At 40.5% G+C, this 17500-nt stretch overlaps 1 protein-coding gene across 1 annotated transcript; it reads left to right on the forward strand.

The window, feature by feature from the left end:
• Window positions 1–221: 221 nt before the first annotated feature.
• LOC130874256 (putative vomeronasal receptor-like protein 4) lies at window positions 222–1154 on the forward strand. Its single transcript, XM_057769292.1, has one exon. It carries the CDS (start codon window positions 246–248, stop codon window positions 1152–1154), a length of 909 nt encoding a protein of 302 aa, XP_057625275.1. The 5' UTR covers window positions 222–245.
• The last annotated feature ends 16346 nt before the right edge of the window (window positions 1155–17500 follow it).

The raw sequence follows: 17500 nt of genomic DNA on the forward strand, positions 1-17500 counted from the left end.
TGACAATGCATTTATTATGCACAATATTCTATGTATACAATAATTACATGGTGGGTACTAGAAATATAGGCATTGTCCAGTCTGGAACAACAAAAGTAAAGTGGCAGATAAATCACGAATGGGCAGGTAAAAGAGAGTGACGATGCAGACATATTGACACAAGTCACAAGTTTGATAATCTGTTATTTTTTAGGTATAGAAAATATGCTTCATCTTTGCTTTATGGATGATTACACTTCCCACTTATGTCCTTGTTAAACAATGTTTTTTATTTCCAAAATGGAATTGGAGTTTTTGCCAATGTATTTCTCCTTCTTTTCTACATTTTCATAATTCTATGTCACAGACCTAAGCCCATGGACCTGATCTTTTGTCAACTGACCTTAACCCATACAGTAATGCTCCTCACTGGAGTATTTGTTTGGGTTACAGACATGTTTGAGTCACTGAACATTGACAATGATATCAAATGCAAGACAGCGTTTTACATAAGCAGGGTGATGAGAGGCCTCTCCATCTGCATCACCTGCCTCCTGAGTGTGTTCCAGGCTGTCACTATTAGTCCCAGTACCTCTTTCTTGGCGAACTTTAAACTTAAGCTAAAGAAGTACATAAGCTATGCTTTCTTCTATATTTGGTCTCTCAATTTGTCATTCAATAGCAACCTGATCATCTTTGTCGGTGGTTTTACCAACGTGAGTGAGACCAGTCAGATGAAGGTCACTAAATCCTGCTTACTCTTCCCCATTAGCTACATCATCAAGGCACTGATTTTAACAGTGGCAACCTTCATTGATATATTTCTTGTAGGAGTTATGCTGATCACAAGTGCATACATTGTGCTTATCTTGTTCAGACATCAGAGGCAACACAAGTATCTTCACAGTCTCAGCTGCCCGAGATCATCTCCTGAGAAAAAGGCCACCCAGACCATCTTGTTGCTGGTGACTTTCTTTGTGGTCATGTACTGGGTGGACTTCATCATCTCATCCACTGCAGTCCTGTTATGGATATATGACCCAGTCATCCAGAGTGTTCAGAAGCTTCTGATGAATGTTTATCCCACAATTACTCCTTTGGTACAAATCAGTTCTGATAACAGAATAATCAATATACTGAAGAATATTCAGTCAAAATACTACCAGATTTTGTAAAAACGTTATATTTCTTCTGTAATAAATTTATTTATTTTAATTCATAGGACAATGTTGTGCCAGCTTGTATGCATGTGTGAATATTTGGTTCCCAGGGAGGTCAGAAGAGGTCATTGAATTCCCTGGACCTGGGGGTGCAGATGGTTGTAGACAATGATGCTGGTATAGCACCAATAATTTTTGTCTAAAAAACAGATTTTTCATTAACTGTTTAATAGTCCAAGTAGAAAATCAAGATTCTTCATGTATTTAAATACAATTTAATCGTATACCACAAACAGATTCTTGGGACATTCCTGCTGCCTAGTGCTATAGAGTCCTTCAAGTTTATTATATACCATAAGTTGACATTTCTACAGGAATTTTCTTATTTTCTTCTTTTTACTTTATATCATAAATGTACCCTTGATGTTGCGGCTACTCAAATAAAGCTCCTTGGTGATACTGATTTTTTTTTTGTTTGTTTCTTTCTTTCTTTTTTTCTTTTTGGTTTTTAAGACAAATTTTCTCTGTAGCTTTGAAGCCCGTCCTGGAACTAGCTCTGGTAGACCAGGCAGGCCTTGAACTCACAAAGATTCACTTGCCTCTGACTCCTAAGTGCTGGGATTAAAGGCATGTGACACCACTGCCTGGCGCTGTTACTGATTTTTCTGTTTTTCTTTTGAAAATATTTTAATCTAATCTCAGTCCTCAATAATTGTTTAAATATCTGATTGTAGTTTAAATATGTTTCCTAATTATTTTTTCTCTGGATCCATTAAAATTATGTGAGTTTCAAATCCATTTTTTACTACAGTTACATAAACATTCTTACATGAAGTTTTCATGTACCTCTGTATATGCACTTCATTTCATCTATGCTTCCTAAAATATTTCTGGCGGATAGAAATAGTTTATACCTACATATATGCTATACACTGCATGTGTGTATGCATGTGTGTGTCTGCACAGATTAAGGATGTGTTTGAATGTGCACATGGTGGCCATTGTTGTTGGCTGTTGTTCTTCATATGTCATTCTCCTTGAGATTTGAGAGGGCATCTCTCACTATGACAAGAGGCTTACCTGATAGGGCAAGATGGTAGTCCCAAGCATTCTTTGGTCTTTGCCACTACAACTCTGGAATAAAAGTGTTCACCACCATGCTCCAGCTTTTTCAAACATTATTCTCTGTTGTTGAAAAGAGTTTTGTTTCATACAGTATATTCTGATTAAGGCTTCCTTCCTCCTACTCATCTCAGTTCTTCCACACATCCCCTCCAATATACAACCCTAAGATAAAACAAAAGCAATTAGATCAGAATCGAATAAAAGAAGAAAGAGAGCCAAATAAAAAGCACAAGCGTGAGTACATACCATATTCATTGTTTTGGGTCTGGGTTATCTCACTCAAGATAGTGTTTTCTATTTCCATCCATCTGCATGGAAAATTCAAGATGTCATTGTTTTTTTTGTTTTTTTTTTGTTTTTTTTTTTCCACTGAGTAATACTCTAATGTATATATGTTCCACACTTTCTTTATCCATTCTTTCATTGAGGGGCATCTAGGTTGTTTCTAGGTTCTGGCTAGTACAAATAATGCTGCTATGAACATAGTTGAACAAATGCTTTTGTAGTATGCTAGGGCATCTCTTGGGTATATTTCCAAGAGTGTGATTGCTGGATCCTGAGGTAGATTGATTCCCAATTACCTGAGAAACCGCCACACTGATTTCCAAAGTGGTTGCACAAGTCTGCATTCCTACCAGCAATGAATGAGTGTTCCTCTCACTCCACATCCTCTCCAGCATAGGCTATTATTGGTGTTTTTGGATTTTAGCCATTCTGACATGTGTGAAATGGTGTTTCAACCTTGTTTTGATTTGCATTTCCTTGATCGCTAAGGAGGTTGAACATGACTTAAGTGGCTTTTAGCCATTTGAACTTCTTCTGTTGAGAATTCTCGGTTCAATTCAGTACCCCATTTTTAATTGGGTTAATTAGAATTTTAATGTGCTGTTTCTTGAGTTCTTTATTTATATTTTGGAGTTCAAAACTTTGTCTGTTGCAGGTTTGGTGAAGATCTTCTACCATTTAGTAGTATGAAAAACATATATATCCTCCTGGAAAATAGAAGCAAACAAGATCACCAGGCAAAAGTTGGGAGCATGGGGGTGGGGATAGGTGTGGGGCCGGTGTTGGGGGAAGGGAAGAGGGGGTGAGAGGAGGGAGAAGGGAAAGACTGGGGAGAGCTTAGGGGAGTGGGCGGGTAGAGATGAAGGAAGTACGGATATAGGAGCAGGGAAGAAGATATCTATATTAAGAGAGCCATTTGAGGATTGACAAGAGACTTGGCTCTAGATGGGATCTCAGGTGTCCACTGGGATGTCCCCAGCTAGGTCCTTGGGTGAAATGGACTTGTTCCACTAACACTCTGATAAATATCTCAATTATCATCATAGAATCTTCATCCGGCGATGAATGGAGATAGAACAGAGACCCTTATCAGAGCAACACAATGAGCTCCCAAGGTCCAGTTGAAGAGCAGAAGAAAGGAGAAGATGAGCAAGGAAGTCAGGACCGCGAGGGGTTGGTCCATCCACTGTGACAGTGTGCCTGTTCTAATGGGAGCTCACCAAATCCAGCTGGACTGGAACTGAATGAGCATGTGATCAAACTGTACTCTCTGAATGTGGCTGACAATGGGGGCTGATTGAGAAGCCATTGATAAAGTTACTGAGACTTGTTTCTACTGCATGTAATGGTTTTCTGGGACCCTAGTCTATTGGATGCAAAGTTTATTAGGCCTGGATGTAGTGGGAAGGGCCTTGAACTCCCAAAGGGCATGGTACCCTGCCCTCTCTTAAGGAAGGGGAATGGAGGAGGGGAGGAAGTGTAAATTTTTGAATGAAAAAATAAAAATACAAAATAAAATAAAAAAAAATCTAAAAAAAAGAAAAGAAAATGCACAAGAAAAACATACAGACATAGAAATACACACATTTGCACACAGAAGAAACTTATAAAAACTATAAAAACAAAAGTCACAATATAGATGTAAAGGATCTGTGAATATTTCATTTAGATTATTTTGTGCTGATTATCTACTACAGGGCATAGGAACTAGCCTTAAGAGTGGTTTATTTCCCTAGTGAGGCTCCCTTGAAGAAAACTAATTTTTAATTTGCAGGGGACTATAAAAAGGAGATAGCTTTTAGATTAGGATTGTGATCCTGTGTCCACTTATCTCAGCTCTAGGCACCCATATAGTGCAGACTTGTGTAGTGCCTGTGCATGCTGCCCCAGTCTCTGAATTTATATGTGTATTGGTGTGCTGTGTTTAGAAGGTGTAGGAGCCCCCGTGTGACTCAGTTTTCATTTGGAGTCAATTCAAACTTAAAATGTCATTTGAGTTCAAGCTTGGCTACTCTGCTTGTTCCAGCTTTCTTGAGGGCTATGAAGAAGTTCTGATTAAGCCCATGGGAAAGAGCATTTTGCCCATCAGAAGACAACACACTACCTAGTATAAAGAATACTTCTGATGCCAAAACTTAAGAACATCAAGATAGAATTTGAAACTGCTTAAACAGGACAGGAATAATCTCTGTGTTAGATACTGACTGACCATCTATGCTGTACTTTGTTCTGCTTTTGTATATAAGCAGGCTCTGAAGTAAACTTGGTACTGTGTAAGCTGGCAGTCCCCCAAATCTATGCTGTGTTTTCTGTCTCAATGTCTTTCAGTCTGACATTTCCTTAATCTTCATGCCCTACCCTGAATCCCTCACCTGATTTTGTTGGAGCAGTCTCTGATAAGAAGACCTTGTTTTCTTGGTGTCCTCAGTCCCTCTGGCTCTGACATTCTTTCCACCTCCTCTTCCCCAGAGTTCCCTGAGTCCTGAGGGTAAAGATTTGAAGGAGATATCCCATGTAGGACTTAGTGTTTTGAGATCTTATTCTGCATATTATCTGTATGTGAGTCTCCATATTTGTTCCCATGTGCTCCCAGAGGAAGCTTCTCTAATAATGGCTGAGAAAAGCACTAATCAATGACTATAGCAGAATGCCATTCAGAGTTATTTCATTGCTCCGTTATTATAGCAAAATGTAGAAATTCTGCTGTATTTGGTTTTCCCCTAAGCTTCTGGCCTATCTGATCTCAGGTTTTTATCCACTCAAGCAGTGTCAGGTATGGATTTCATCTCATGGAGTGCATGCTTTAAATCAAAGCAGATATTGGTTGGTTATTTATACAAGCTTAGTGCCACTATTGCAGCAGCATATCTTGGAGGCAGGCAGGCCACTGTAGATTGAAGCGTTTGTTGCTGGGTTGGTGTGCAAAGCACCTGTGGGAACTGCAGCCCCGAGTTGATATCCTTGTCCCCATTTGAGGTGCTTATCTGCAAGGAAAACATAATAACTTCCCTCTGCTCCTGGAGCGGGGAAGGAAGAAATTTTGAGTGCATGGTGACCGGTCCTTGATCCCTGCCAGGGTCAGGTTACAGTCCCTTCGCAGCCCCCTCCTCATTTGGTGCCATGTTATAAAACCAGCCCAGCAGACAATAAAGGAAGCTGTTCCACCTCAACCTCCTGCTCTGTGTATTCATTCAACCTGGACACCCTCCGCCGAGACTCTTGGTTCCAGCCCGCGCTGGCGCGGCATCTGGAGGTCCCGCCGAGATCGGAAAGTGAGGTACAATGGACTGGGTCATCCCGTAAGCCGGCCGGGATGCATTGGAAAATTAATTATATAAAGGAATATTAATTAATTAATTAATATGGATAATATTATAAATAAATCGGAATTAAAGTTTCAATTAAAAAGATTATTGAAAGAGCAGGGAACAACTGTAAAAACTAAAACTTTAAAAGATTTTCTTAAAACTATAGAGACATGGAGTCCCTGGTTCGTCACCAATGGAGCCCTCAATATTTCTGAATGGGAACAGGTCCGTGGGGATCTTCAGAAAATGTTGAGAAAGGAGGGGCCTGAAGTCCTAAGTTCTCCCTTTGGAGACTGATCAGGGATGCTTTGCTTACAGAGAAAGGCCGGGTTAAGCAAGCTTTGAAAGCAACAAAAGAGATGTTATCTGAGATCCAAGATAATGAAACTAAGGCTTCCCTTTGTTCTGATAATGCCTCTGAAACAGAGGCCAAACCACCCTCTCAGCCTGCTGAGGGGAGGCCCGATAAGGTAAAAAAAAAAAAAAAAAAAAAAAAAAATTAAAAAAAAGCAAAAACCTCCAGACAAGGGAGAGGGAAATGAATCCCAGGATGGAGTTTCCTCTGAGAGCTTAGGGGCTCATCCGAAGCAAAATTCTTCAGCGCAAACACGCCTCTACCCTTCTTTGTCTGATTTTGAAGAGAGCTTGGGGAAATCAACAAGTTAAAAAAAAAATTTTAGAGGGAGAAATCACAGCGCTACAGCAAAAATTTCTCAGGGCCCATTTAAAAGAAAAGACAAAGGGGACCTCTGGGGAGCAGGACAAGCCCCCTCCCTATCCTCTTTCTGACCAATTCGGGACCTCTCCGGCCCCTCCCACTTGGTTGGGCTCAAGGAGGCTCCACTAGGAGGAGGCTCCCCGCGGAGGCATTAAATGCTGCCCAGTGATTGCCCTTGTTATAAAAATTCCTGACCCTAACAATCCAGGACTGGGCTGCCAGTCCTTCAATTTGTCAAATATATGTTACAGCTTCTTTGGATCCACTTTGGCTTAAGTTTTCCTCCTTCCATAATGTCCTTTATATAAATGATATACTTCTGACAATACCAACAAAAGAGAAAAATTTATTAATGTTTACAGAGTTACAGACCCTTCTAGAGGGACATGGGTTCATTTTGGCCCCAGAGAAGGTACAAATACAACCGCCCTATTCCTATCTGGGCTTTCAAATCCAATCCATTGGGCTTCAGCCTCAGAGACTGCAGCTGGATTGTTCCCATTTACAGACCCTCCATGACTGGCAGAGATTATTGGGAGATGTTCAATAGATCCGTTCCTCCCTTTCCATTCCTACAGGAGCTCTTAAGCCCCTTTATGATATGCTGCCTGGGGACCCTTCCCCTGCCTCCCCCAGGATCATGACTCCAGCGGCAAAAGAAGCCCTGTATGCCTTGCTTAATGCTCTTGAGCGAGCACATCTCCGCCGCCTCAATTATGACTGCCCTTTTTATTTCATGAGACCATTTTCTCCTACTGGAGTTTTTTTGGCAAAGAAGACCAATTTATTGGCTACATTTACCTGCTTCCCCTAAAAAGATGATGACTCCATATTATGAAATAATGCTACAGCTCCTATAAAAGACATATGATTTTAATTTACAAGTTTTTGGCAGGATCCCAAATAAATTTCTAATCCCTTATCAAAAGGAAAAAATAGCAAGGCTACAAAAAGTTCAAAATAAATGGACCTTGTTCATCACCACCACTGGAGCCATTTTTGATAACCATTATCCTGATTCCCGTTTAATTTCCTTTTTAAAAAATCATCCTGTTATTTTTCCAAAAATTATTAAAACCTCCCCCCTTAAAGAAATGTGCTCAATGTTCACTGATGGTTCTTCCAAGGGCTATACAATAATAGTTTCTGATTCAATTAAAAAAAAGCAGCCCCTAGGTCCAATTTCTGCCCAAGCTGCAGAACTCACGGCCTGCCTTATGGCCTTTTCTCTTTTCAAGGATCAACCCTTCAACTTATATACTGATAATATATATATGACAAAAATTGTTGGACCATTGAAAACCTCACCATACATATTACCTACCTCTCAGGTTTTCCACCTTTTGGTTCAGCTACAAAGTCTTATATACCAAAAAATGTTTCCTGCCTTTGTTGGCCACATTCGGGCCCATACTGATTTGCCAGGGCCCTTGGCAGAGGAAAATAAGCTTGCTATTTCCCTCACCCACCCAATGGCATTGTTCCTTTCTGAGAAACAACGAGCCCGTCATCTTCATAAAAAATATCATTTAAATGCTTCTTCTCTAAAGTTTCACTCTGGCTGTTCTTTAGCCACGGCTACTCAAATCACGTCCCAATGTCCAGTTTGTGCTCCATTTCATAATACCCCCAATAAAGACGTTAATCCTCGAGGCCTCCGTCCTAACCACCTTTGGCAGATGGATGTTACCCATTTGTCCCAAGCTGGCAGACTTAAATTTTTACATATCTCTATAAATACTTATTCCAAGGTAATTTATGCCTCCCTACATTCAGGGAAAAAGATTAAGGATGTTATTGCCCATTGTCTACAGGCTTTTGCCTATATGGGCATCCCAGACTTTCTCAAAACAGACAACGGACCGGCTTATACCAGCCAACAGTTTGCAAAATTTTGCCAAAAACAACAAATTACACATATCTTTAAAATTCCACATAATCCCACAGGACAGGCCATAATGGAGCACATGCATGCTACCCTTAAACAATTCTTTTATAAAATAAAGAAGGGGGAATATATCACCTCCCCAAATACCCAATTATCTACAATTTTATACATTTTAAATTTTCTAACAGTAGATAAACAAGGTCTATCAGCAATGGAAAGACATTGGCAGAAACCCTCCCAATCTCTGGGCTGGGTTATATGGAAGGATAGTATCACGGGACAATGGCAATCACCCACACCTATGCTGGCTAGGGTGAGGGGAGCTATTTGTGTCTTCCCTCCAGGAACCAAAAAACCCATCTGGGTGCCAGAGCGGAATGTTCGGCCAGTGGAGTCGGGTTGTACTGGCCCTGATAATATGGGTTCAAATGAAGAACATCGAGGGAGGCCTGAGATGGGCACTGGTGAGGAATCCACCCATACTGATGCCAGTAAGTAAAATAAGCTCTGTTTTTCCATCCTTTTACTCCACCAATTATACCTTGGGAGTTCCTACAGCAAATACAGCATTAGAAAGATCCTCACTGGGTAATTTAACGTTTGATATATCTCATGCCCTCTGCTTCCGGAGGATTAACAATATTTCAGAGATGCCTAGTGTCTCCCTTTCTGGGCCATGTGTGGTCCTTAGTAATTATTCTCTGGGAGACTTTTCTTCTAATTCTTCTGGACATCCCTGTTTTGGATTGAGAGATATCTTTTACCCAATAAATTTTAAAAGAAATGTTTCTGGACTCCCTACCCCTCCGAGACCAGCTCCCTTATGTTGGAAGACGCCACAATTCTTCAAATTATATTTACCACTGCCTTGGGGAAATTGTGCTCCTAAGGAACCATGGAAATTGGAGGGAGATAAATATTTATGATGGTTTGGTCACCGACCTACCTTTAAAAACTCCTTAGGAGGGGCCTTTGATTATTCCTATAGAAATCCAAATATGGCAGGAGTTTCACCTACGTTCACAGGCATGTTTCTCTGTGGTCCTCGTGCATGTACAGATATTAGACCTTTAGCCCTTCAAAGGGGCTTGGCCTTCAATGCCACAGCCCGATAAAACACATCAGACATCTTTAAAACCTCCCTCCAGATTAATTATGCAGCGGGAATGAATTTCTCTATTGTCAGCCTAGCTTATGTTCTACCTCCCTTTATGTTTGTCTCCTTTAATGGGTCGGTCGGGGAGGATGATGTCCTTAATTGTTCTTCCAGCTCCTGCTTTTTGAGCAATTGCTGGTCCCCGATGGATGAGTCCATGCTGATGGTGAGGATTCCTGCCCTGGTTCCCCTGGTGGTAGAAGACCCACATGATGGACGAGAGCTTATCTTGTATAGAGAAAGAAGAGACTTTGGGATCACCGCCGCAGTCATCGCAGCTATCACCATATCAACCACAGCTGCCACCGTTACAGGAATCACCGTGTCCCAAAATGCAGCTACTACAGAGATTGTTAACACTCTTGCTGCCATGTTACCCAGGCCTTAGAAACTCAAAATACTATTAACTCACATATTCAATTGGGGATGTTAAATTTAAATCAACAAACAGCCTTATTACAGAAACAGATTAATATGTTATGGATGATGCAACAAGCCTCTTATTCTCATTTTTATCATTCTGCCTGTATGACCCTTATGGAAATAAAAAATATGTCCTTTGAGATGCAACGCCTTAATGCTTACCTTAGGGGACCTTGGAATGATTCCTTTGTAAACTTTACCCACTATTTGGTACATCAAATTATTGCAATTAATAAAACTCATGTTAAACCTGTATCTGCTGAGGGATGATGGAATACCATGGCCCAAACTGGGGGTTGGACACAGCGATGGGGAGGTGCCTTATCCCTGGGGATCTTGGGACTAGTAGGGGTGGCAGTAGGCCTGCTCCTCTTAAAACGAGTCTTAAACATCTTCACTCTGACTGAGCTTGCCCACCGTCAGGTGTTACTCAGTCTGGCGCATGACTCTCCCGGAAGTCATGAGGTGTGGCTACAGATGCTGAAAAAATGAGGGCCTCCAAGGACGGGCAACCTGTGGGGAGACTCCCCACCTAAGACAGGGCATCGGGGGCCCTATGACGGGTAAGGGAAGGTACTTCTCTCACAGGACCTAAGACAGGACCCCTCATTATAAAATAAAATAGGGGGAATTGTGGGAACTGCAGCCCCGAGTTGATATCCCTGCCCCCATTTGAGATGCTGATCTGTAAGAAAAACATAATAACTTCCCTCTGCTCCTGGAGCGGGGAAGGAAGAAATTTTGAGTGCATGATGACCGGTCCTTGATCTCTGCCAGGGTCAGGTTACAGTCCCTTCGCAGCCCCCTCCTCATTTGGTGCCATGTTATAAAACCAGCCCAGCAGACAATAAAGGAAGCTGTTCCACCTCAACCTCCTGCTCTGTGTATTCATTCAACCTGGACACCCTCCGCCAAGACTCTTGGTTCCAGCCCGTGCTGACGCGGCAAGCACCCTCCAGAATGATAAACACTAAACCATAGGGGTGAAGGTTCTAGATAGATACCAGCTCAAATTTTCAGTGTTCAATGAATTTTGCAGGGTATTGTCTTCAGCAAAAAGGTCTTACCACCACTTTATGGAGAGTAATCGATAAAGAGCCTTGGTGATATCCTGGGTTTTGGGGGAGTTTCCAAGTGGCCCATTTGCTGTGGGACAATGGATTTACCCTGTAAAAATTTGTTTCTTGTACTTGTTTAATAAAATGCTGATTGGCCAGTAGCCAGGCAGGAAGTAGAGGCAGGGTGACCAGGCAGGAAGTAGAGGCAGGGTGACCAGGCAGGAAGTAGAAGCAGGGCAAGGAGAACAGGAAAATTCTGGGAAGAGAAAAGAGGCAGTATGCAGTCATCACCCAGACACAGAGGAATCCAGACACAAAAGAAGCAAGATGTGGCTGCCTCGCTGAAAAAGGTACCAAGTCACGTGGCTAACACAGACAAGAATTATGGGTTACTAAAAGTTATAAGAGTTAATAAGAAGTCTGAGCTATTAGGCCAATCAGTTTATAATTCATGTAGACCTCTGTGTGTTTCTTTCGGAATAAATGGCAGTAGAACGGGGCAGATCAGAAATCTCTTTCAAAACACATTTGTTCAAAAACTCAATTAAATATAACCCGTTCCTGGTACTAGAATCTATATTTGACCAATAGTGATGTTCACTTTTGGCTCTGTCTCCTCTATTATTTGGTTATGTAAGATAGTTCACCTTCAGAAACTATGTAACTTTTTATTATATTATATTCCCATACAACCTCTCAAGGGTTCCTTAGTTTTAGTTGTCTCCCTCCATATTCCCTTTCTTTCCACGCTTTTTCTTCCCTATCCCCATTCAATTCTTCCATTCCAACTCCCCCATCCAACCTTCCATCCATCCATCCAGCCAGCCAGCCAACATCAACTATTCTATATCTATTTCATAAGGAAATGCATCCATTCTCTCTATTCCCCTATTATATTCCTAACCTCTGTGGTTATATATAGATTGTAGATTGCTTATGAATGACATAAGAGCTAAAATCCACATATAAATAAATGCATGCCATGTCCAAGAGACTCCTAAAACATATAGCCTATTGCTATTCCCAAATATTCCTTATAATTATTTCTTTACATTGAAAGGGGGATATGCTATAGAGATTTGCATTGGTATGGATCTTGGTTTATTGATACAAATATAATGTCAATTTTGTTATGCTGTGTATATGTATATTTCTGTTTTTTATTAGGTATTGTGTTTTGATAGCTCATTAAAAATGTAATTATAATTAAGTAATATAGCTTAATAGAGAATCATTTATAATAGTCAAACCTATAGTCATGTTAGTTAGATTTTTTAGATATACAAAGATGTATTTCAGATAGATATTCTTCACACCTTTCAGAGGCCTTCAGAATATGGCATTTATAATGTTTAAGAACTTAGGATTTTTCATGACAGTGAGACACATCTGCTCCTAGCAGCACCAATTGACTTCAAGAGGAAGATGGACATTGAAGAGACTTCTTATGGAGATTATTAGTTAAACTGGACATGGAGGATCCAGCGAGAAATGACTGTTGTACTTGACTAATGGAAAGACGATCCTTCAGGGTTCCTGCTTCATGAAAGAGTCTGCTAGACATTCTGCAGGACACAGAAAAATGTGATGGACAAACTATAAGTATAGGTGGAACTGTCTTTGAAATTACCTGCTTCATGGGAAAGTCTGCTGGATACTATGGGCCTGTGGGCTGAAAATTGAATGCCCCAATGCTACAGAAGAACTTTGGGTGACTGTCTAGGCAGAGAAATGTCTCTGTCAATTCTAGAGTTTTTGAAGTTGCTTACAATGTACTTCCTCTTCACTTAGGTAATATTTTATCCTTCTCAAGTCTTTGATGGAATTGAAGAATTTATAGTTATGGTTATAGATTTTTTATTTATGATAAAAGGTAAAGTAGATATAAATATTATAACTATAATTCTTACTTGATACCTGTTTTGTTATATGTAATTTTACTATATTAAACTTAAAAACTTTTATTTAAACAGAAAAGAAAAGGTGATGTGGGAGTCCCCTTTTTGTTCCCAGCCATATGGTGCTGTGTCAGGAGGTGGTATCTTTGTAGCTTCAAAGGGAAAATGATGCACTTTGGCTTTTCTAACAGGGTACCATGCCAAAGGATCATGACTCTCTACTGTGCAACTTTTTCTTAATTAATTTTTAATTTTTATTGCTTTATAAACAATACCATTCAAAATTTTCACCTCCTCCCTTCCTCCCTTTTCTCTCCTGTTCCCCCTTCCCCTCCTCCTCCAGTCCTAAGAGAGAGTCTTCCCCTGTGGGAAGTCCAAGGCCCTCCCTCCCTTCATCCAGGCCTAGAAGTGTGCATCCAAATTGACTCAGATTTCAAAAAGCCAGTACATGCAGCAGAGACAAATCCCTGTGCCATTATCATTGGCTTCTCAGTCAGCCCCTGTGAGGATTTGGAATCTGTGCTTTAGTTTTCAGGGAATTGTGCTGCCCTGGATCTGCCGTAATTTGAGGACTGTGGCAGGGACACAGGTCAGCTATGGAATGCCAGGGCTAGGGGAGAAGAATGTTTTCTTCTCCCCTGTCCCCTTGTCACAAATTCCGAATGCCACAGAGTTTAAGGAAGTGGATGCCCTGCAGCACAGTACATATAGAATTGCTTTACTCAGATATTTAGTATAGATTAAATTAGATTTGTGACATTGAGATAATGTCTCTGGAGACTTTTGTGGTCACACCACTTGATGGTATTTTTGCAGTTGCTCTGATATTCTTGCGACCACAGCCCTAAATGAATACATCGTGCTCTCTTGAGAATGGTTACTTCACCCACATATACTTTCTCTTTCTGATTAAACTGTTGACTGAAGCAATTGTTTCAATAATGTATAAAATGGGCTGCATAATAAACACGCAGCGTGCAGTTGCAATTGCTGCTTTTGCTCTGCATCCCGTGTCTGGTTTATTCGAGACACTTACCCAGGGACCCCAACACTCCAGACGTCGACAAGCCCCCATTGCCAGTCACATTCAGAGAGTCCAGTTTGATCACATGCTCATTCAGTCCCAGTTAGCTGGCCTTGCGGAGCTCCCGTTACATCAGTCACACTGTCTCAGTGGGTGGACCAACCCCTCGTGGTCCTGACTTCCTTGCTTATCTTCTCCCTCCTTCTGCTCTTCAACTGGACCTTGGGAGCTCAGTCCCTTGCTCTGATGTGGGTCTGTCACTATCACCACCATCACTGGATGAAGGTTTATATTCATCTTTTTGGGTCTGGGTTATCTCACTCAGGATAGTGTTTCCTATTGCTCTGCGATGTGGTGAGGGTTGTGCTTCCAACTGCACTGTTTCTTCAGTGTATCTTCAATGCTAGACTTTCACTCTTTCAACCAGAAAAGCTGGGCCTTTAGAAAGGAACAAAGACAGGAAATGTAGGGATCAAAACTACTTAGGTGTCTCAGCTGGGGTTTGTGTACCTGGATTTAGGTAATCCATCTACAAGAATAGAAAGGAATACACAGATGGTCTTTACCCAGGCAGGTTTATTTTATTTTATTTTTATTTTATTTTGTTGAAAAAAATTTCTGCCTCCTCCCTGCCTCCCATTTCTCTCCCCCTTCTCCCAATCGTCCCCCCCCCCCCAGGAAGTTTTTTGAGGAATTTCATGGTTGTTAAGGTCTACACAATACTCTGAAGAAAAAAATAGAGCAAAAAGACAAACAATATAATCATTTCAATGATTACAGTGATAATATTAGCATACATACTGTATTTACAAAGTGATCAAGAGCACTTCGTGCTCTTACAGAAGATCTGTGATTATTCCTGCACCCACATGGCAACCCATAACTGCCTAAATCATTCCTAGGGCTCTTCTAGCCTTTGTTAGCTCAAGACATAAGCGTGGTACACTGATATACATGTAGACAAAACAGCCACAATTTATTTGTTTTATTTAGTTTTTTTTAAAAATAAAACAAACTATCTTTTTTTCACTGTACATTCCAGTCCAAGTTCCCACTCCCTCCCCACCGCCCACTCCCTTCACTTGCCCCCTCACCACATCCCCCATCCACTCCATAGAGAGGCTAAGGCACATTGCTTTGCAGAAGATCCAAGGCTCTGCCTACTACATCAAGGCAGAAAAAAAGATCCATCCAAAGACAATAGGTTCCCCAAAAACCAGTACAGGCAGTGGGATAAATCCTGGTTCAATTGCCAGTGGTCCCTAAGTCTTCCCCAGTCATGCAACTTTCAACCACACTCAGAGGGACTACTTTCTACCTATGTTTGTTTCTTCCCAGTCTGGCTGGAGTTCATGAGATCCCATTAGCTCAGGTAGACTGTTTCAGTGCGTGTATCCATCATGGTCTTGACCTCCTTATTTATATTCTCACTCCTCCCACTCTTCAACTGGACCTTGGGAGCTCAGTCCAGTGCTCTGATGAAGGTTTCTGCCTCTGTATCCATCCATTGCTGGATGAAGATTCTATGGGGACATTTAAGATATTCATCAGTCTGATTACAGGGCAAGGCCAGTTCAGGAACCCTCTCTTCCATTGCTTAGGGTCTTAGCTAGAATGCATCCTTGTGCGTTCCTGGGAATTTCTATATAATCAGATTTCTTTCTAGATTTAAAAGGGCTCCCTCAATCAAGATATCTCGTTCCTTGCTCACATTTCTGTCCTTCCTCCATCTCAACTATCCAAATCCCTCAAGTTCTCCTCATTCCTCTCTTTCTTCCCTCCTCCTTTCTCTTCCACCCTCCCTTCTCCCCCCAACTTCAATCTGCCAATTTTGTCAAGCAATATTGTCTATTATGGATCTACATACATTTGTCTTAGGGTTCACCTTATTACTTAGCTTCTCTACGATCGTGAACTATTGGCTCAATATCCTTTATTTATAGCTAGTATCCTCGTATGAGTAAGTACATACCAATCTATATTTCTCTTTTGGATCTGTGTTACTTCACTCAGGATGGTGTTTTCTAGTTTCATTAATTTGCATAAAAATTCAAGTTGTCATTGTCTTTTACTGCTGAGTGGTACTCTAATGTGAAAATGTGCCACACTTTCTTTATCCATTCTTCGGTTGAGAGACATCTAAGTTGTTGCCAGATTCTGCTTATTACAAATAATGCTGCTATTTATATAATGGAACAAATAAATGTCTTTGCAGTATGGTTGAGCATCTTTTGGGTATATGCCTAAGAGTGGTATTGGTGGATCCTGAGGTAGGTTGATTCCCAATTTTCTGAGAAACTACCATACTGATTTCCAAAGTGTTTGTACAAGTTTGCATTCCCACCATCAATGGATGAGTGTTACCCTTTCCCACATCCTCTCCAATATAACCTATCATTGGTGTTTTTTAAATCTTAGCCATTCTGACATGTGTAAGATCAGGCCTCTGTATAATGTGTGGTTGGTGATAATCTTTTGTCATTCAGTATGCTGCTTTTTTGACTTCTTGACTGTGTCCTTTGCTTTACAGAAGCTTCCCAGTTTCAGGAGGTCCCATGATTTATTGTTACTCTCAGTGTCTTTGATACTTGGGTTATATTTAGGAAGTGGTCTTCTGTGCCCATGCTTTGAAGGATACTTTCCATTTTCTCTTCTATCCTGTTCAATGTGGTTGGATTTATATTGAGGTCTTTAATCCATTTGGACTTGAGTTTTGTGCATAGGGATAGATACGAATCTATTTTCATTCTATATGTTGACATCCAGTTATAACAGTACATTTGTTGAAGATACTTTCTTTATTCTATTGTATAATTTTAGCTTCTTTGTCAAAAATAGGTGTTCATAAGTGTGTGGATTAATATTCATGTCTTCAATTTAATTCCATTGGTCAACCTCCCCGTTTTTATGCCATCACCAAGCTGTTTTCAAAACTGTAGCTCTGTAATAGAGCTTGATGTCAGGGATGGTGATGCCTCTGGAAGTTCCTTTATTGTGCAAGATTGTTTTGGCTATTTTGGGATATTTTCCATATGAAATTGATTATTTTTTCTTTCAAGGTCTGTGAAAAATTGTGTTTTGATTTTGATGGGGATTGCATTGAATCTATAGATTTATTTTGGTAGGATTGTCATTTTTTCATATGTTAATTCAACCTATCGAAGAACATGAGAGATCTTCTCATTTTCTGGTATCTTCTTCAATTTCTTTCTTCAAAGACATAAAGTTCTTGTCAAATAGGTAGTTTACTTCTTTGGTTAGTGTTACCCCCAAGATATTTGTGCTATTTGTGGTGTTTGTATAAGGTGTTGTTTCTCTGATTTCTTTCTCAGCTATTTTATCATTTGTATATAGGAAGGCTACTGAATTTTTTGAGTTGATCTTGTATCCTAGCACATCACTGAATGTATTTATCAGCTGTAGGAGTTTTCTGGTAGTTTTTGGGGTCTTTTATATATAATATCATGTCATCTGCAAA

The sequence above is a fragment of the Chionomys nivalis genome, chromosome 1 (genome assembly GCF_950005125.1).
Source record: "Chionomys nivalis chromosome 1, mChiNiv1.1, whole genome shotgun sequence".
In the NCBI taxonomy this organism is placed as follows: domain Eukaryota; kingdom Metazoa; phylum Chordata; class Mammalia; order Rodentia; family Cricetidae; genus Chionomys; species Chionomys nivalis.